This window comes from Phodopus roborovskii, unplaced genomic scaffold (assembly GCF_943737965.1).
Source record: "Phodopus roborovskii unplaced genomic scaffold, PHOROB, whole genome shotgun sequence".
NCBI classification, from domain to species: domain Eukaryota; kingdom Metazoa; phylum Chordata; class Mammalia; order Rodentia; family Cricetidae; genus Phodopus; species Phodopus roborovskii.
This window is the reverse complement of record NW_026126409.1, coordinates 14847556-14870309: the sequence shown is the minus strand read 5'-3', so window position 1 is coordinate 14870309 and position 22754 is coordinate 14847556. Positions and strand designations below refer to the sequence as shown.

General features: G+C 40.8%; 1 protein-coding gene across 1 annotated transcript in view; it reads left to right on the top strand.

The window, feature by feature from the left end:
* The window catches only part of Csmd1 (CUB and Sushi multiple domains 1), a 1460794-nt gene that overhangs the window by 1210395 nt on the left and 227645 nt on the right, over positions 1 to 22754 (top strand). Inside the window, exons 22-23 of the mRNA XM_051182080.1 lie at positions 963 to 1132; positions 8400 to 8556. Of these exons, the coding sequence (XP_051038037.1) occupies positions 963 to 1132; positions 8400 to 8556 (327 nt within the window). The remainder of the gene's footprint in view (positions 1 to 962; positions 1133 to 8399; positions 8557 to 22754) is intronic.

Here is a 22754-nt window from a genome sequence, read left to right as displayed (position 1 = left end):
GCCAGGGAAATCCTGTTCCATCATGACTAAAGCAAGGAAAACAAACCACTTCAAATTGAGCTTCAGGAAGTTGATGTCACAGAGACCTGGGCTCTCCAAACCACTGCCCATGTAGAGATGATGATGGTGGCCATAGTGATGGTGGTGGCAGCGGTGCCAGTGGCTATGGTAGTAGTGGCTGTGGTAGTGGTGTGTGCTGCTGTTTATTAGTGATTATTTTCCCTTCAACGTTTTGGAGCTGAGGGAGTTCTTGACTGAGATTTTTCTCGTCTATAGATGAGAAAACATACTCACATGGTTTCATCAGGCTTCCTAGAAAGTTCGGTGTCTTTTACTGTCAGCTTTACCTTGATTACAGGTATTTTATTTCTTGAAACTTTGGTGCTGGAAGTAGGGACCCCTTTCTCCCATTAAGAAAGGGAGAACAATCTATCCCTGTCACCCAAAGCTCTTCTATCCCCAGATGAAATGTGAGCGAGTCCAGCCCTATGCCATGGGACCAGATAACTTGGTGGCTTTGTCTGCCTTCAGATTCCCCTTTAAAACACCCTGTTTGATGACACGCAACCTAAGCAGAGAAAAATTACATCAATGGAGGAGTAAAACAGATAAATTGGCCTGGGCAAATATAAGTCAGAAAGGAGGTGTGGTGAAGTGGCCATGGTAGTCAGAGCATGTTGATTGTATTGTCAAACTTCTCTTCAGCAGTGTGCACGGTCTGTGTAGGAGGAATCATGTGGTTAATGTAAATAAGAAAAACCTGAAAATGATATGAATGGGATGTGTTTCCTGTTGAGTTGTAAAGCACTAAAAGCCTGTCACTAATCTACTTTTGAGAATAGCCTTGGAAAGCAGGTGTACATTGATAGAGGGTGGGGGTAGTCATTCTGTTGGAGAATTTAATCTACTTTAATCAATATTTCCACTTTTGAATCCTCTTTTTAATATCCCGTTTATTTTAGCTGAATGTGGAGCAAGTGTCAAAGGAAATGAAGGAACATTACTGTCTCCAAATTTCCCATCCAATTACGATAATAACCATGAGTGTATATATAAAATAGAAACAGAAGCCGGCAAGGGGATCCATCTCAGAGCCCGGACCTTTCAGCTCTTCGAAGGAGATACTCTAAAGGTAAAATACTTTATAGAATGAAACTGAGGCTTTCAATTATAGGGAGTCCATCACCAAGCTATCTGACATCTGTTATCTGCTGGTTACATTTGATCTATTTATTTATCTGTGTGTCTGTCTATTTGTGTCTATCTCTATGTCTATTATCTATCTACCATCTGTTTATCTACTTTATGTCTATTTCTTCCCTCTATATGTCTGTGTTTATCTGTATTTATCGGCTTTCTAGTATCTACTATCTGTCTATCTAGCAACAACGTATCATCTATTTCTCATCTATTTATCATATATGTATGTATTTATTTCTTATATTGAACAATCCATTTATCCATAGACCTATTTACATAGACAATTTGATATACCTTTATTTACACATTATTTAATCCTATTCATCTGAGAGATTATAACATAGTAGACTTTGTGAAACTTGGAAATCACCTGTGGAACAATAAACCAACACTGCTGTCATGCATCTTGGGAAGATTGTTTAATCTGAGACTTGGTTTCTTCATGTGTACAATGACACTGACTGTTCTGGCTGTCCCCATGTAATGTATAATGCATAGTAACAGTTGTTAAAACTGACAGAGCCCCCATCCATTCTTTTCCCTAGTTATGTTTAGTTGTCAAATTTGGTCACCACACTCAGTTTGGGAAGGACCTCATACATGATGGAAGGAGCCCAGCCCCTATGCATTGACAAGGTGCTGGGTGAGCCATCTCATCAGATCCCAGCTCCAGCAGAAACATCCTTAATGCTAATGGTTTTTTTCCAGTAGCTTTCTTATCTTCTGTAACTATTTCAAGAAACTAAGGACCTTCCAGGACCTAGGGAAGGAAGACAAATATTGGTAGAATAAGTCCCAAGACAGTGAAAAAGACAGCTTTGAGATAAAAAGACATAAACTGTGGAGCTTACTCCCTGCTCCTTCCAGAGAGAAGGGAGCAGTCCTCTGGGTCATGGGACTGATTGGTGTCAATGGAACACTGTGTCGATATCCTCAGGTCCTTTGTAAGGTTCCAGACTAAGTTCCAGTCAGCTATGGGAACACAGCAAGGGCACCTCTCAGATGCTGTGGCTTCAGCTCACATTAAGCTTTGAGAGTACTGAAAGAATCACTTCAGAGGAAAAAGTGGCCACCTCCCTGCTGGCATTCCTTCACCTGAAGCCAAATGCATCCCTCTGTGCCTCCACTCAACCTCACAAGGAGTGTCGTGTGTGGGTCAGAGACGCCTATATATTAACTGGCCCTGCTTCCTCCCGTGCTCAAGATGGACTATTTTTCAATGCCATAATTTAACAGTGTCACCTTTTTTTCCTGGTTATTCTTTCATTTCAATAGACTTTCATGGTCTCATGCTGACAGCATGAAGGGATATAATTAAGCCAGGAAACAAGCAGTCTCACTAAAAAGTGAAGGTGCAAGTAGGAAGTTTCCAGATTCTTGATAACCTCAAATTTAGAAGTCAGTATGCCTTTTAGGTAAACTTTTAGGTAAAACTTAAATGTGTTCTGTGTGGGGTGGGATGGGAGGGGAGTTAATTAGAAACTTAGAATGAAATGCCTGCTGATAGACATTATTGGAGCACAAGGAAGGACATAATTTCCATCTGGAAGCTTGTTAATTATAAATAAAAAAAAAAACAGTAAAACACTTTAAATAGAAGAAAAGAATTTTGCTTACCTTACTTAATTGCAGGGAAACTGCCCAACACTTAAAATTCCAATACATCTTTTTCAGACTTTGTTGAGCTTTAGAATAATACTTGATATTTCCTTAATCTGTTTTGAGTCAAATCATCTTTTTATTTTATATAATTTTTCAATTTAAATAATAAAAAAGCTTCTTTTACATATCAATCCCAGTTCCTGCACCCTCCTGTCCTCTCCTGTTCCCCACCAACCATCCCCTTTCTGCTCCCCAGGGAGTCCTTCCATGGGAAGTTTTCAAAGTCTGTCATATCATTTGGAGTAGGGTCCAGGCTCTCCCCATGTGTCTAGGTTGAATGAGTATCCCTTTATGTGGATTGGGCTTCCAAAATCCATTTGTGTACTAGATATAAATAGTTATTCACTACCAGAGGCCTCATAGAGTGTCGTTCCTCCTAATACCCATGTCCGGGGGCTAGGGGTGTGGGGGTATCTGGGTCAGTCCTATGCTGGTTTCCCAGCCATCAGACTGGGGTCCATAAGATCCCTCTTGTTCAGGTCAGCTGATTCTGAGGGTTTCTCTAGCCTGGTCTTGACCCCTTTGTTCATCACTCCTCCTTCTTTGCAATTGGATTCCATGAGTTCAACTCAGTGTTTAGATAAAGGCTCTGGGATGGCATATAAGGTACTCATCAATCTCATTATCAGGGAATGGTATTTAAGATAGCCTCTCCAATATTGCTTTAGATTGTTATTTGGGGTCATCCTTGTAGATCTCTGGACATTTCCCTAATGCCAGATTTCTCATAAACCTATAATGGCTCTCTCTATTATGGTATCTCTTTTCTTGCTTTCCTCTATTCTTTCCCTGGCTCGATCTTCCTACTCTATCATGCCCAACTCTCCCCTCCTCTTCTCCCTAAACCACCCCCCATGTCCCCAATTTGCTTGGAAGATCTTGTACCTTTCCCCTTCTCTGAGGAATCATATATGTCTCTCTGAGGGTTCTCCGTGTTTCCTAGCTTTTCTGGCAGTGTGGAATGTAGGCTGGAAGTCCTTTGTTCTATGTCTCAAAGCCATATATGAGTGAGTACATACCTCAATCAGAATGGTTTCTTCTAGTTCCATCCATTTTCCAGAAAATTTGAAGATTCCATTGTTTTTTTTCCCACTGAGTAGTACTCCATTGTGTAAATGTACCACATTTTCTCCATACATTCTTCAGTTGAGGGGCAATTAGGTTGCTTGCAGTTTCTGGCTATTACAAATAATGCTGCAATGAACATAGTTGAACAGATGTGGTGGTTGTATGGATGTACATCTTTTGGGTATATGCCTAAGAGTAGAATTACTGGATCTTGAGGTAGATTGATTCCCATTTTCCTGAGGAAACGCCATACTGATTTCCAAAGTGGCTATACAAGTTTGCACTCCCATCAGCAGTGGAGGAGTGTTCCCCTTTCTCCACATCCTCCCCAGCATAAACAGTCTTTGGTGTTTTTGATTTTAGCCATTCTGACAGGAGTCAAATGGTATCTCAGAGTTGTTTTGATTTTCATTTCCCTGATGGCTAAGGATGCTGAGCACTTTTTAAAGTATCTTTCAGCCATTTTAGATTCTCTATTGAGAATTCTCTATTTAGTTCTGTACCCCACATTTTAACTGGATTATTTGGTGTTTGGTAACTAGCTTCTTGAATTCTTTGTATATTTTGGAAATCAGCTCTCTGTCAGATGTGGGGTTGGTGAATATCTTTTCCCATTCTGTGAGCTGCCATTTTGTCTTGTTGAGTCAAATCTTCTTATTAGGGCACAGGCTGTGCACTTGAAAGCACACATGACATGAACAGAAGCAGGTATCCTGGACAGAGCTCCTTGAGAATGATCAGCTGTTATGACCTTATGGAGGTACATCCCTCTGAACCTAAGAACCAATTAAATGTCAAGCTGACGTAGTGGGTGGGAGGTGGTTTGGGCATAGATCCTTGTCATAGAGTATAGAAAAAAGACCCCAAGCTGCTTCTCCTGACAACTGGCTGGCTGCTGAGGGGCCTTGGCCAAGAACAAGCATATCCCATTTTTTTATTTCTTTGTGAATGAAAGCAACTGTGAGCTCATATTCACTCTGCAATCAAACACCCCCAGCCACTCACTGTGATTCAGCTACATGGTCACTCTCTGAGAGCTCATTCAAAGTGGTCACAGCTGAGGACCGAGCTTAAGCCCGGATGACAAGAACATGTTTGGAAGACTTGCTGTCCTGGTAATGGTAACAATTGCATAAGCTTTCTATATTAATGTAATATTTTTATAGATTATTTGGGAAATTTTATACAGTGCACCCTAGGCACACTCACCTCCTGCTCCTCCCAGGTCCACCCTCCCACTGTTGTGATCTGATCTTCCCTGTAAAAAAGAAAAAAAAAAAGATACACCAAAAGTTTCAACTTGGGTTGCTCATATACTCATTGGAGCATGGCCAAACTCCCAGTGGCCTGCCCCTTAAATATAACTGAGCCCTTCCCTGCTATACCCCCATCAGAAGCTATCAACCATAAGAGATACACTTCAGCATCTCTAGCACAATTTTTTTAATTTATTTTATATAACAAAGTCCATTTAAATGAAAACAAACATTTATAGACAATATTTGGGAATTTGGGCATTGTTCTTTCCAAACTACTTCCTGCTGGTAAGGGACACTGTCATGGGGGATTAGAAGAAGATTCAGAAATCCTGGCTGTAGTCTGTAAGGCTGCTTTCTCCAGCTGTTTTGAATGTTGGACCACCTGGTACTCTGTTTCAGGCAGTAAAGCTTGATCAAACCACATTAGTCTGGAAGGAATCCACATCTTTTCATTTTCTGTGGAAACAAACATAGAAATCCTTTTCCCCAGTAACTTGTCCTTGAACTTAAATTTTGGAGTCAAAGCAATTTTTTTTAATTTAATTTATTATTTTACATGTCGATCCCAGTTCCCTCTCCCTCCCTCCCTCTCTCCTTCCCTTCCTCCTTCCCTCCCTCCCTCCTTCCCTCCCTTTTACCCTCTCTGACCTCTCACATGCACTTTAACCACCCTCCCCTCCCATCCCCCCACCCCAATTCCATATGTAGGGTTATGCCATCCAGTTGGGGTCATGTAGATCTGACAGGTCATGTGAAGTAAGGACTAGGGCTTCTCTCCTGTCTCTAGATTAAGGCAGTTATCCCTCCATGGGGGATGTGTTTGCAAAGTCTTTTGTGCACCAGAGATACATTCTGGTTCCACTGTCTGAGGTCTCTTAGACTGCTCAGTCCTTCTGGCTGAGACCCATATTCAGGGGGGCCTGAGTCAGTCCCATGCTGGCTTCCCAGCTATCAGTCTAGTTCTAGCACAATTTTTAAGGACTCTTCTCAATAGCTTTGTGTTAGACTGTTTCAAGTTGAGTGAGTTAAAGTTCATAGAATCACTGAGAATTTGACCAACAGCTCCATCCTGCTGCTCAATACTGAGCAATGGACTCATCTGTGTGTGCCTTATTTCCTGTCCTCACACTTCTGCATGCATGCCCATAAGACAGAGAATGGCCTGGTACATGGAAGGACCCATGAGCTTTCAGAGGGGCCTGGATATTTTCTGTTAGACATAAACCGCATTATTATTTTGAATGTCAGAACTCTTCTAATATCTTTCAGAGCCATATATTGAAGTAATGCCTATTCTTAAAATGCTGGCCTATGAAAATAGCCTTTCAGTAAGGAAATGGAATTTTATTGTACAATTCAAGTGTTTGTATGTTTAATTGCAGTGAAATAAAATAATAACTCAGTTATTTTTCTGAAGGCATTTTCTTTTTATGAGTATATGAAGGTGAGATCATATAGATGATTGTGAGGGACTAGGAATTAGAGGGATCCTTGGTAAGCAGACAGATAGGGAAAGGGCCTGGAGATAAATAATAGCAATGACAAACTTCTACCTTCCTCCTCATCCTCCGGAACTAAGACAGAGTGACAGCAAGGATCCTCTTCCAGCGACTGTTTATAGCTGCTGAGATATGTTCAAGTATTGGCCTGAGCATGTTGACTTGAAGCTGTGAGCCAATCAGCTCCCATTTCTTTGTCTGAACTGACCAACTCAAAATAAGGGGCAGGAGAGGAGGTCTATCCCAAACTACCAGAAACATTTAAAAACCACAGATCTCTGGGGAAAGCAGATTTTGATTTCTAGATTTTCTTCCCACTTTGTGGGGAGACTGTCTCTCTGCGTGTCTCTGTGTCTCCATCTCTTCCCCCTCCTTCTTTGCGTGTGTGCGCAGATGTGTGCATATGTGGGTGCTTTTCTTCACTTTTAATACAGTCTATAACCTATAGCCATCTGCTGTGTCTGAGTTTTCCCCCTGCTTTTTAATTCTACAATTGGTGGGCATATGAACCTGATCAAAATATCTGTATCAGGGGTTCTCGCCTTATAGGTCTAAACCCCCTTATGGGTTTCATATCAGATATCCTGCCTATCTATCAGATATTTGCTTTAAGAGTCATAACAATAGCAAACTTATAGATATGAAGGAGCAATGGAATAATTTTATGGTTGGGGGTCACCAGGACATGAGGAACTGTATTAAAGGGTCATAGCATTAGGAAGGCTGAGAGGCACTGCAGAAAGAAAATTGGCAGAAAGAAAATTCTGTGAGAAGGGACAACAGCAGGGCTGGACCTAACATCTGAAAAAGCATATTTAGTGTCTTTAAGAAAAGTTGAATTCTCCTCAAGAGAATCCAGTGCAATTTTAGTCTTCTTTCCATGACACCTTTATCCACAAGGTTTTAATCTCTTGGTGAGGGAGGCAAAGGACACCATTCCTAATCAGCATACCACCAACACTGGAAAAGGAAAGGCTGCCACACTCAGTTTGACTGAATGTCAAGATAGCATCAGACTGTCTGCAGAAAGTGCTGGGAGCAGAGGGACATATGTCGCAAGCTCTGCAGTAGTCTGATAAAGTACCCATCCAGGGTGTGGTGTTGGGTCAACACTTTTTACCCTAAGCCTCTGTTCTGCACCCTCACCTCAAATATCTGTTCTGGGCCAATCTCTAGGGTCTCTTTCTCCTCATAAAAATTCTGTCTCCCATCTTCATGCCACTCAGAAACGGTATTACATGGACAGGATTCCATCAAAGGCTCTGCTATTGTGTGACTGGGCCCTTTTCCCTCAGTGTGTTCACATGCCACACTTAACAAACGGTGGTTTCAATACTGTCATGGTTCAGTGAATCAGACAGAGGGGAGAGGAGAGTGAGATGCTGGTGGTGTGGTGGATGCTGCTCTCAATGCCTGTGAACAACAGGCGATGAGAAGGATGAAACAGCGGGTACCAAACTTGGGATGAGACATTTCATTCTTTAAAAAAATGAGAATTGGTCTTCAAAGCAATGAATAGGAAATGATATGAACAAAAACGGAACAAGGAATATTTTGTCAGTGATATTAATGGAAAAAGTAAAACTGAAATAAAACATATTATTTAGCTCCATATCTGAATATTCCTTAAAGTTTGGAATTGCTTGTTAAAACTGCTGCCTAACAGCACAGCTTAATAAAACCCAGGATTCACTCTGCATCCTTTTACTAGGTTTACGATGGAAAGGACAGTTCCTCACGGTCACTGGGAGTCTTCACAAAAAGCGAATTGATGGGGCTGGTGCTAAACAGTACCTCCAACCACCTGAGGCTGGAGTTCAACACCAATGGGTCCAACACCGCCCAAGGCTTCCAGCTCATCTACACCAGTGAGTAGCCAGTGGCCAACCACACATATTATTCACTTGGCTGTTTGGTTAGGGCCCACCAATTACTTAGCCTTAAAGTGAGTTTATGTGATGGATTTCTTTTCTGGTTGTATACTGCACACTGAGTTGAAGTTTTAATTATTTTCATTGTTCATCAGGCAGTAACTTGGGCATTTTAATAGAAGCCATACTTTTACATTAATCTATATAAGAGGCATCCTACTTTAAGAATAAAACAGCATGGCCTGAAAAGGAGACATCCTGTCACATATAGTGAGAAACTGGGTGTAAAACTACAGATTTTTGTACAGTGAATATGGTCAAAACCTGATGAACATGTGTGTGAAAGATTTAGAGAGATTGACATAATTACCAGTTCTCTTTGAAGGACTGATTGTGGTATGTGTACATTCATGTGTAATCATATACATATATAAACACATATGCAAATGTATAACAACTGGGCACATGAAATATTTAGAGAGAATATTTGAGGTAGTTATTAATAATCTTTGAATGACTGTCATATAGTATATATACATATCTGTATTTAGGTTCTCTTTTAGAATTGAATTATTACATTTATATGTATGTGTGTGTGCCTATGTGAGTGTATGTACACCATGTGAGTGCAAGTGTCTGAAGAAGCTAGAAAGTGTTGGAGTCCCTGGAACCAAAGCTACAGGCAGTTCTGAGTCAGGTGATATCAGTTCTCTGTGTAAGCAGTGTACACACTTAACTGCAGGGTCATCTCTGCAGCACTCTGTGCATGTTCATATATATCTATCCATATGAGCATATATGCAAATGCATGTGAGGGGCTGTAGTCACTAGTAAAGACAACAGTACCTGCTGCTTTGTATAAGTAAAGGAAGTTGATTAACTAAGATGCTGAAATATCTAAGGCAATCCAGTTTTCCATTGATCTGAAGGTTTGGGGCTTTGTGAGAAGTTTGAACTCACAGAAGTTCATGAGGGCTTGTCAGAGTTGATGCCTGCTAGAAGGATAAGCATTATGAGGAACAGGGAAGGTCACCATCCCACACCTGCTGTCCTGAGGTAATGCAGATTATCCACCAAAGGCCCTCCTCTGTAAAGAACATCACGGTTGAAGAATTGAAGAGCATTGGACAAAAGTAAAGTTTGTGCCCAATTGTATGAGAAAGCCATTGTTTCCTGTTTATGGATAATGCTGTTGGAATGACTTGATAACCAGGAAGGGTTATTATCTACTTCACACATGTCATAAGTCACAATGGACGTCAGAGGGTTGAATTGTGATTGTGAAATTTTTTGGTGAATCCCACTTAAAAATCTCACTGTCAGAACATTTCACAGGAGCTCCTGCAAATCCCCTGTGGATGTGGACATACGCACAGACAGGGAACATGCTTGAGTGATCCCTTTCCACACCCACCTTCTCAATCATGTTTGATGGCTTTTCTTTCCTTACTGGGTGGCTTCATCTCCACTTGCTAGCTCCTCATCTTGGAGGAGCACAGGTTGACTGTGGAAAACTTGGGGGGAAATCTTCCAGTAGTATTCTGAGAGTAATACATGGAACACAACATGCCCACCCTTGGCTAGGTGGCCCTTTAGTTCTCTTGCCAATGAGCACCTTTTGGGTACCTTTCCTCACCAGCCACATCTCTGGTCATGCTTCTTTACCAAGGGGCAGGAAACTGTCATTGGAGTGATGCCCACTCTTCTGCTACCTGCCAAGCACACTGCTCCTAGCCTACAGGTAGCTAAGCTCCCACATCATCTCCCAAGACTGTCCTAGGAAAGGCATCCAGCCTGACTTTTATTATGTTGTTGCTTTTCAAATAATGGGACTGCTTCATATCTCTAGTTGGTGTGACTCTTTGCCTATGGGTATCCAACTGACATATTCTCATGGGTGTGAGCCAGGCCTCTGTATTCACCCATGCTGGAACCTCAAGTGACAAGCTGTGAGATAAAGAGGAAATTGCAAACCATTTCTAGCCTTTTGGTATTACCTCTACTTTTTCAAAGAGCATTTAGGAAATCCCCTGGGCTCCAAACCCCTGGAGCTGGTATTTCCTAGAGAGTGTTGCTTGTATTTGCAGTGGCCACCATTATCATTGACAGGTTTCTGCAGTATGATCACCTCAGCTCACACCTGCCCACTTAAATAATGCAATTCCAAGTTTCTCTTTGACATCAGCACAGTGGAGAGACTTTGGATCCTCCTCATCCTCCTACTCTGCTGATCATCTTTCTGAAAGGATCAATCTATTGTCTGCCCAGGAGCATCTTGTAATTATAGGGCCTGTTTTATTACATAGAAAGTCAGATGCCCCATAAACAGAAGAAAGGAGTATTGACAACACTTAGTCTTGGACTCTCAGTGCATTCTTCTGACAAGAGGACTCTCCCTCTCCCCCCTCACCTGCAGTTACACTTCATTGTTAATGCCAGCAGAAGAACAAGCCTGGGAGTCTTGTTTGTACACTTGTCTCAGAACATGTCACACTGTCACACGGGAAATGTAGTGGTAATGTAGACAGGATGGTGACAATGACTTTATAATCAAAAATATTGATTTCACATTAAACCCTAGATTTGAGCACATAATAATTAGATTTAAGAAATCCCGAGCTCAGACATGCAACCCAATATCCAAAACAAGTTTTTATCCCTGAAGCAAGGATCACAGGGTGATCATGACTTCTTTCAATAAACCCATAATCACTCCTTGCTAGATTTGCATCACTTGGGGAAACAAACATCGAGAAGTACAGGTTCTTGAATCCATTAATGTACACACATGAGTGGATTATACTAATCACAGAGAGTGAACACAGAGCTCAGTAAACACAATGAAGTATTTAGAAATAGGCATAGAGTATTTGGATATCCTTTAGGACAGATTCATGCAACTCTTTGTTTGGGTCCCAGATCTTGCTAAATCACTATTTTTTTTTCATTAAAGTTGAACATTTATCCAGATCTTAAAGGGAGTTTCTGAAGTTTCTCACAAGGAATAGTATGCTGGTACCCCAAATCTCAACTCATGACAGAAGGCCAGGCCTGCTGGCATACTTACTTGCAAACATTTTTACATGACTACACTTGAAAAGAAATGTGTTTACTGACTGGTATTGACATAGACAAAGACACTGTCCAGGATGACAAAGGTGAAGATTGAACCAATTTTTAATAGATATTTAATTAGTCCTGTGTTAAGTAATTGATACTAAGGGGTAAAAAGGGAAAGCAAAGCAACACCTGCAAGTAAGCCTGAACTAGAAACATTGCTTTATGTGCAGGTGTGGCCTGGCCTGATAGATGGCATACTCCCATGATGTCACCATGTCTTGGATCTATTTCTCATTAATCTCTTTAGATCAGGGATAACAGTGTCAAGCTTATGTCCCTCTGCACTTTACAGGGATGAGTGATCTGCTGTGACTCACACAGCTTTGACCTGATTGGGGTAAAGAGGGAATAATGAAAGACAAATACATGTGCAGAAAAGCTGGGATTGGGTAGGTCATGGGCTCTGATGGAGATGCACAACCTGAGGCCTGGGAACTCAATGTGTTTGTTTTATACATCTGAATGGAGGAGGCAGGTGCACACCCAGGAGGACCAAGCTGCAGTCCATACTTTCCGTGTGTACTGTCAGCATCTGCACATGGACCAAAGGATGGCTTTGGTCTGAGGCATGGGGGTCCTTGACACAGATATCCCTGTATCAACAATACACATTCGTTCAGGACTTCATCTGTCCTCCACAGTGTTCTGGAAGGTGGTACAGAATAGTCCTCTCCTCATTTCTAAGCTGAGCTCTATGGAGTGAGGCACAGGCAGGGAGGAGGAAGAGCTTCACTTGACAGGTGGTTTTGTCTTTTCTTTCTGACAGCATTGACAAGCTTCTTCAGGTATCAGCAAGAACCACAGCTGACTGTGGGTTATTTTGTTTTCTTAATATTTGAACAAATACATTTAAAAAAATTTTCTAGAAAATTATCTCTGAAAGCCTATCATGAATTCAGAATTATCTTAAAAATGGTACTGTCCTTTTACAATTCTGTAAGAACATCCCTGGAATAGCCACTCTTAAGAAATTATTCACTGGGCTGGGAGATGGCTCAGAGGGAAAGTGCTTGAATTCAAACTCCAGGACATGTCAAAACCCAGGCATGGCTATATGCCTATGACCTCATATATGTGGAGGGCAGACACACAGAAGGATCACTGTTAGCTGTCATATTTGCCTCAGGTTCACTGACAGACCCCATCTTAAGTGACTAAGGGAGGAGTCTATATATCTCTTCCATATATCCATTGGTATGTAGCTTCTCTCTCTCTGTCTCTCTCTCTGTCTCTCATACAATGCCACACAAAGAGAGACACACTGAGACAATACAACACATATAAACACATACAGCCTCATACATATACATACAAACACACACATATATACCTACAGACACACCCCTCAAAGATACCTTCAAAACTGTCCACATCAAGGTGGAACACACAGTGCATGATCAGAGAAGTCACACAGAAGCTTAGACTCTGAGAAGGGTGAGTTCATAATGGCCCCGATGTCACTATTCATAGGATGAGTATGGCTACAAATGGCCACCACTATTTATGAAGACTTGAGAATAAATGAAGTCAGCTGCTGGAGTCATACTCATAAGCAATTGCCCCGACCATCAATACTTAGACATCAGTACTTGTGAGTTAAGTAGCTGAATTGCATATTTTTATACCTACCCACGAGGGATCATCTTTTTCACATAGGTGTATTCAAAGGCAGTAGGAGAGCAGAATGGGCATATATATATGTTCCAGACAGGAGTTTTGTAAGGACTACCAGACATATGTCTGTGTGGAGAGCCCTGAGCCAGAGGAGCTGAAGCTCAAAGTCATTGTGAGCACACATGCTGTCATGGTGGTGTAGTAACTAGGCCAACTTTCCTTCAGTGTTAGTTTTTTTGAACCAGCTTCCTCCCTGATTCCACATTTACTTATCTAGGGATGCCCTCATTATGGTGTGGATGTCAAGGCAGCTCTTCCTGTAGAAAGAGGGTGATTTATTGATATGGACCTTGGGATTCTGGTCCATGAACTGACTCCATTAGTTATCTTAAATTAGGAAATTGGCACCCTGCCAGTGTATTAAGTCACAGCAGGAGGTGATGCTGTTTTGGGATACTCTGACAGAACCAGATGTGTGATTCCACAAAATGACCCCAGGAAGCCTTTGAAAGCCACTTGCTTTCCTTGGTGTGACACTATACTGTTGCTACAAGTTTCATTTACCATTTCCAGTTTCAAAGGGACAGGCAGTAGGATTGTGGGCAGCCCACAATCATGGATGCTTCCAAAAATTTTATAGAGAAATGCTTGAAGTTAAAAGCTTGAGGGAACACATAAACGCAGAGAGATGGTTGTGACAGTCATCTCAGAGCTAAAGGAGAGGTTTTGCAGGACAAGGCTCTTGTTGGCTCACAGGACTCCTCAACAGCATAGTTTCTCAATAGAGTGACAACATGTATCAGGAAAGGGCTGCCTGGGAGCACCCTTACCACAACAGCACTGAATGGTTCTGATCATAGCTGAATTACAAGCTGGACCCCAGAGGATCCCTGGGTTCAGGTCACTGTTCAGTTGGAAAGAGGGGAAAGGGGACAGTCACTGGTCCATACTGTATCCATCCAAAGGCCAGCTTTCTGTGCATGGATGTTGTCTATCCTTCTGGCCCCTAAAACTGCCCCCCTGTGTCCTTGTCTTGGATTCTGGCCATCCTTTATAATACTTATCTGTATCATCTTTTATAAAACTACAGTTATTTCATTTACCTGTTAAATAAACTGTTTAACCACCAGCTCTCATGTCACAGAGGCTGACTGGCTTTTCACAACACAACTAGCACAAGCTGCCTCTCTGATCTTCTCCATGATGCTGGCTGAGTAGATGATTAGATTGTTTGCATGTGTAAAAGACGAGGCCAATATTACAATTGGCCTTACATTTTTAGTTTATCATGGTGTGTGTGTGTGTGTGTGTGTACTATTTTTATATAGCAAATGGATTATAAATTCACCTGTTGAACTCCACAGCTGCCTTTACACAAGCTTTCTTTGATGTAATAGAGCTGGATTCAAGTCCTTAGATGGATTGTAGATTCCTCAAGGGGGAATTCTCAGCCCTTTTATTTACATGTATTTTTTTTTGTCATGATGTCATTGTTACATAAATAATGGAGCTTGGTAAATAAAAACAACTGCAAGAACCAGAAGCTCGGGAGACATCCACATGCAGACACAATGACAAGGCACATCAGAACCAACCCATCCAACTTGCCTTCCATAGCCTTATAGAGATGTCCCAAGAGAGAGAACATTGGCAAAAGTTTGAACTATTCTGGAAAAGTGTCACAAGCATTGGGTTTGGATGTGTGATGGATGCACCCAAAGGGCCATTGTTGTTTGATGACAGAAAACAGCTGGCTATTAGTCATGTACCCTTTCCATGCCTACAGTATGTAGTCAGAGAGGACCCACACAGGGGCACATAGTTTTCATAGCAGGAGGGATCAGTCTTGGACCAATGTAACATGAAATTGAGGCCCTGAGTTTATCTTTCCCAGATCTGGTATAGGAGATATTCACTCAGTGTCATTGATGTTAGACCTAGTACTGACATTAGAAAGTGGTTACTATTCTCCGAGAGCCTGCACTGGTGTTCTCTGTGCTTCATCTGTGTTCGTCAGCTTTGCATTGCTGTGATAAACCACCTGAGAACAGCAGTTAAAGACGGATGGTTTTAGTCCATGCTCAGTTTTCCCAGTTGCCTACAGGTCTGTGGGGAGGGGGTATATTATGGCAGAAGCATGTGCTGGAAGAAAGCTCTCTTCCTGGTGACTGCAGCATTGAGGAGCAGGACAGGGATGGGATACTTTCCCACAAGAAGAGGCTTCTGAAGCTCTCAGCAAACTCTTCCCTCCTGGACTTTCCACTGCCTCCCAGGAGTCCACTAAACCATGAATCTGTGAATGGATGAATCCAGCCTTGGGTCACATCCTGCATCATCCAGTCACATCCCAAAGCCTGGCATACTGCTACATTGCAGATTAAAATTTTTAGCATGCCTGACCTTCTGGATGTTTTAAGATCTAGCCCATGATGTTATCACTAAGGAAAGTTCCCAGACCATCTGAGTAAACCCAAACTTTGGTTCTACAATAAATCCTTGTAGGAAAGGGTCACATATGATTATAAAACTGTAAGAAAAATACTGGCTCATACAGAGGCATACTGTTTGTCGAGTAGTTATGAAAATGTTTAATAATGATGTCATATAAGATAAAAAGCAACTTACTTCATAAAATTCAGCATGCCTTCATAAGTTTCTTTTCTCTGTCCTCAAAGATTCTGGCTGTGCATTAAAAAAAAAAGTAGGAAGAGGAAGCTAGGAGTGATGTCTATCTATTGCAGCAGGAACAGGCTTTCCATTGACATTTCTGTTCATATCAGCAAGAGCTTTGGGATGTTCTTATCCCTGACTTTAGCATCATTCTAAGTGCTATTTAGGGATTTGGGCGTGTTCCAGAAGGTAGAAGGCAGTGAGAAATATTAGTTCTGCCTCCTAGCCTTTTGTTATGAGCCTAGTTCCAGAGCTACATCAGACCCAAAATAACACACAGAGACACTATATTAGATATAAAGTTGTTGGCCTGTTCCTAGTATTTCTTATTGGCTAGCTTTGTTTTAAATATTAACCCATTTCTACCAATCTAAGTGTTTCCAAGTGGTCTTATCTTACGGAGAGAGAGCCTGGACCTCTTATTTCTGTAACATCCTACATCTTGACTCCTCTCTACTACCTCTCCCAGTATCCTCCTTGTCTCCTAGTCCCACCTATCTTGCTTTCCTATTGGCCAACAGGGCTTTATTCATTACACAATGACATCTCCCACCAACTTTCTTTGCTCTTTTTGACACAGGAAGGACAGGACACCTTGGATTAGAGGCTCCATGGTAAGACACATGGAGAATAGGAATGCATCCAAAGCCTCATGTCTGTGTTCTACACTGTTTATTCAATAACTTGTGTTGGGAAGACTGCCTATTTGTAAGTAATTTGAAGAAAGCCTGGGACACAGGATGTCTCCCTGCAACTATACTTTAAAACAAACAGAAATAGTGATAATAGCTGGTGCCCATTCAGTAGATGAGCCAATAATTCATTAGGCTCAAAGCCCTGAGGGTAGGGGGTGAGATAACTGGCTTGAAGGGATAACTCTCACAGTGGGGTTGGAGGACAGGGAAGTTCTTTCTTATACTGAGAGTGTAGACCATGCATCTCCAGTCCTGGGGTGAATGTCATTTCAGCACAAAGCCACGATAATTATTCTCATTTTTGTGCTTACTAATATGCTAGAAATATTGTGATAGGGTGAGGATGTCTCTCGCTTGCTACACTGCTTGTCTTGCATAAACAAGGTCCTGGGTTTGACACTACATAAAACTAGGTAAGGTGACAAATGCCTTCAATATGAGTACAAAGTGGAGCATGAGGATTGGAAGTTTAAGGTTATCCTCAGCTACATTAGAAAATCAAGGCCAGGCTAGAATACAAAAGACTCTTTCACAGCCCCACCCCAAAAGAAATTCAATGCACCTGAAATATACACAGATATAGACACTATGCAGTTATCAAGAACACATCCGGATGCTGAGAGCAAGAAGGTACAGCACATTTTATTTACAGTCCTTGAGATCATTGATTGACAGATAATACATTATAGGATCGGCTTGTGGCCAGATGAGGCTTAGGTAATTTGGGGGGGAAAGCCCCTTTCTCCCTCCTTCTTCCATACATCTCCAAAGTCAATGTCTACTTCAGATAGAGATGCTATCAACTAACCTCCCTGACCATGAATGAGACTCTCAAGGACTTGACAGTTATCTCCTGTCATAACTGATTATCTTTGAAATGTATATTTTGGAAACTCCATGCAAGCTATTAGTTCTCAAATACGAATTCTAACATCTAACCTCATTAAAAATAAAGACAGTTTCCAGATATATCTTGTTAGCTATGTGTAAACATTACTCTTTTTAAGTTGAATAAGGCATGCTATTAACAGAAAGCATCCCTAAATACTTAGTCTTTTAAAATATCTTTACTTTGTATATGTTTGAATATTTTGCCTAAATATATGTGTAAATATCACAGAAAGTGTCAGGTCCCCTGGTATTGGAGTTATCAACACTTGTGAATTGCCTGATGCAGGTGCTGAGAATCAAACCCAGGTCCTCTGAAAGACCAACCAGTGCTCTTAGCCACCAAGCCATCTCTCCCTCTTAGACTTTACAGTTAATTATAGTCTAGGGAATGATGGCAACTTACCATGCAGTCAATAGTTGTAAACATTGTTTACAGCTGTACAGTGAACCAAGACTGAGCGCAAAATAGAACACAAGAATATTAACTCCACAGGGATGCATAGGAACAGTTATAGACTCTTATTTAATTTCAGTGGAGATTAAAATTGACATAAACATAACACATTGTCTTAGAGTGCTGTCATGAGACAATATGTCTACATAGACTTTATTCACACAAATAGGCTTTTGCTCCCAAGTAGCCATTAATGCAGCTGGGAAAATTGTTAGAAACTGTCCTAAACATGATTTGCTTTCCCATGTTTGGCTGCTAGGCAATTCTAAGAAGATATTTTAAAAATAATAGGTAGTTCTTTGTGTAGATTTTCTATTGGTGTTAAGCAAATTGCCACACACACACACACACACACACCCACCCACACACACACGCATGCATGCATGTACTCATTCACATGCACATGCACACAGACACACACATGCACACACAAATACACACACATGCACACACACAACTACACACACAACACACATACACACCAGCCCACATTCATTCACACATAGTGCCCATGAGCCACATTGGGTTTGTTCTCAGGAACTCACAGGTTACAATGAGGACTGAGGGCCTTTTGAAGCTCAAGGGTCCAGACACTGATAAAAATTTAACATGAATGTATGCACACATAGACATGTGCTCCATGAGTAGACATTATACTCATATTTCCAAATAATCTTATTATTTAAATTAATAATCTGATAATTTAATAAATAAATGTTTTAACATATTGTATGACAAAAATATGTGGGCTATAAGTTTATCTTCCACGTTGTTTTCCATGTAGTTATTTGACCTGCACAAATCTCTTGAAGCTTTTATTGGCCTGTGGCTCTGTCTTCCTCCCAACAGTTGGTTTCTGGTCTTTCGTATCCTAACTCAAGTGATTTTTGGGTTAGACTGTGGGTAATGAGCCCCATAAGGTCCAGCTGCCTTTTCAGCACTACTAGGAATGCTCACAAAGATGCAAATCAGGGGCTTGAAAGATGGCAATAGGTAAAGGTGATTGCCACTATTCTGGAGTTCGATCCCTTACCCACATGCTAGAAGAAGAGACTCTGAAAGTTGTCTGCTGACCTTTACATATGCATGGTGGCACATATGCACCCCCACACCAACTGTAATAAAAACAAGAAAGAAATAAAGCAAGAGCAATGAATGAACTTGTCAACAGGGTTTAATCTTAGAAATGACTCATCCTAATGTTGGCTGAGAAATTGATTTCTAATTTTTGCTCATAACAACTTTCATCACAAGTCATTACTTCTGTATCACAAAAGAGGGCAGAAACCCAGCCTAGTGGGTGATCTCTGAGGGTCTATCATGGTCATATATGAATTATGACAGCACAGAAATGAAGCTTTATCATAATCAGTAAGAATGAGATAGAAATAAAGAAAAGAAGTAGCTTGTGCAACATGGTTTTTGTCAATAAGGAAATTTGAAGAATGTTCCAAATTATGTAGAATTAGAAGTGTGTGTTATATTCTGATAAAAAGCAATACCAACAACAGATCTTAAGGTTATGATGTTGGACTTTGAAAATAAGTAGTGCTCTAGTTTATTTCTGCATGTGTTTTCTTGTTTTTATTTTTAAACAATTTTTTGCATGTGTGCATGTATGTGAGTGTGGTGTATGTGTGTAAATGCACATACCTATGTGTGTCTGTTCACAGAAGCCAGAAAAGGACATCAAGTATCCTATTCTATCAACATATCTTGTTCTCTTGAGAGAAGCTTTCTCACTGAACTTAAAGTCTGGCTGTTAACCAAGAACCCACAGCAATCCTCATGTCTCTGCCTCTGTATAGCTGGTGTTATATATGAGAATAGAGACATCCAGGTTTTTATGTGGGTGCTGGAGACTTGAACTGAGGATTTCACACTTATCTAGCAAGCTCTCATATGTACTGAACCATCAAGTACTTTGTCTGGGATCAAAATATCTGGTTCACATCTCATCAGCTTCCTGTCTATCAGTCTTCTGCCCACTTGTGTATCTACTATCTTATCTATCTGGTACCAATCTTTATGCTTTTATAGAGTATGTATCTATTATCGGTATATCTATATGTTATTCAAATGATCATCTACTTATGGTTTATCATGTGTCTCTATATTGATAACCAAGCAATTTTCTCTGAGAAAAGTCATGTGACAGTGTACACATGATCCATGATGATGTATTTGAGGGAGATATAAGGCTCCGGTTGTCTGATATGAGTGGCAGCTTTCACACAATCAGGCTGATAATATAGAATCAGTCTGTGAGGAGGCAGAGGCGTATGAAGCACTGGAAGGCAAGACTGAGCCCAGGGATAATGTCACACACGAGGCGGGATGGGAGAAGATTGACAGAATATTGTCACATTGGAGCCTGTGGTTATAGCTGCTCAGAGCACAGGGAGACTATTAAGCCAGAGACTGATTTGCAAGGAAGGAGAATCATTTCACCTACCAAGGAGTTTAGAAAGCCCAGGTGTGGTGACAATAGGTGGCCTAGATTTGTCATCCAGTTCTGTGACAAAGCTAGCCCCACAACATCAAGGACTTCTTGTGAGCTTGATAACATGGAAGGTTCACCTCCCATAGGAAATAAAGGCAAAATGCAGAGCCTAAGGTTTCCTTGGACAAAGACTTCCAGTCTCCTTAATTAAAGGTACATCTTGGTCCTGGACCACTGAGGGATTAGTCAAGTACAAAGCTGAAGGACATTCATGTAGAGCATTAGTGGGTTTCGTGAAAGACTCTCAGCAGTGAGCTGGGCCCAGAGGAGTAAAGGGGGCGGGTGAAAATGATGGGGTGGGGTGGGGGATGGGTTCTGGGTAGGTGGTCCTCAAGCATACAAATGAGTTCTTTAGAAGTGAAACATACAGATTAACTTCTAGGCACTTATAAATGGCAACACAGTTTTAATGTTTGTCTAAAATTTACCTTGACATCATTCAGTACTTAGTCATGTTCCCACAATTAATTTCATCTTTGACTAGTTATCCCTATTTTGACCAAGTTTAGTTTTGGAGTTACCTTTGAGACAATTGCCCAGTGAACTTTCTTTAGAGGACAATGTAGTGACATTCAACTTTGGAGAAAGATAACCCTAATTTTAATGGAATACACACTAATAGTTTCATACAAAATATTGTGAAATTTGAAAGAGAAATTGTACGCCCAGAATATCTTGTGCTATGTAAAAATAATATTGTGAAGAGTTTCAGCTTGAATGTCAAGGGTATGATATGTGTGATGCACATACAACTCCTGTGATTGTATCATTGTAACCTTTCCTATCTCTATGCAGAGACATGTCTGTCTGTTTTTTATAACTCACAGCACACCTTTTAATTCTGCCACTGTGAGAAAAGCTAACCCATAAAACTGTGTGGTGTATAATCCGTTTCTTGACATAATGACTTCCAGGGGAAATGTCACAGTGGCAATTCAAGTACAATAGAGACATGAGCTGTTGAAAGAAACTGGAAGAAACTCCAAAATGTATTGTGAAACACAATATATATTTTATGAAGATGTGAGGCATCTCTACCCTTGAGACTTCTGTTCTATATATGAGACAAGACCCCATCTGACCCTACAATCTGTGACTTGCATTATAATGTCTCATTCTCATATTACCTTTTTAGATAAATTGTAGGATGCCATTAAAATATAATCATGGCCAAATCTTATAATGTACCTGAGAAGGTGATGGTCTGTGTCTGTGAATGTGTTTTACCTTGAGCTTGAAGTCCACACTACTTCTACCTGCCTTTGGGTGAGGCTGAAGTGCAAACAGGATATAAATTTCCTTCTCAGAGGGAGGGAGATGAATAGTATTATTCCTCTAGTTAAGAAAGGAAATGACAGAGATGATGCCTGCCAGATTAACTCAGGGTCAAAGGGAAAACAGTAGGTAGAGGTGGGCATACAGCCCAATCTCCTACCTTTTAGTCAGCTACTCTGATAACTTCCTAATACCTACATCATGACAAAGTTAAACTGGGAGGCTTTACTGTCCTGTAAAATCAATTCCCAGGGAGGTCTTTAGATGTTTGACTCTGGCCTAATGTACAGTTGCTAGGGTCAGGACTTGGGATTACAGATGATCTGCAAAACCATGTCTACCCTGCTACCTGGGGTTAGCTGAGGACAGGTCTTCATGGTCTTTTGTATAATTCCTCAGATAGATTTTCTTTGGGTTGTGGTTTTATTTGCCCCTTGTATAGACAGTTTGTTCTTTATTTTTCTCAACTGGAATTGCTTTTGCTGTGAATTCCATCTTGTGTTGTCAGCCAGCAGGATTTTGATGAAGCTATGGGGACCCAGAGAAAGGGTTTAAAGAGTTTAATGACACAGACTAGAGTCAAAGCTTATGACTTAAGGGAGAAATAAAGCAAAGGCCGCCAGATGATGTCACCAAACAGTATAAAATGTCAGGTTTTATGGGGACAGTGATGATGGAACTTGCCCCTCTTCTTGGGGCAATAAAGAACAATGACTGTCCCCATCCATCATCAGTACATTGCACTTGTAGAGGGTCATCCATGATCAGTACAAGTCTTATATACCTGGACCCCTTGTCAGGAAGGAAGCAGCATTGGGGTCATGGGCTGACAGAGACTGACTTTTCCTACCTATGTTAAATTATTCATCATGATGTTTTTAAAGTATTTTTTATTTACTATTTCTATTTTTATTTATAAATAAATATTTTTAATTAATTTATTAAAATTATTTAAAATTAAAAAAATCTTAAT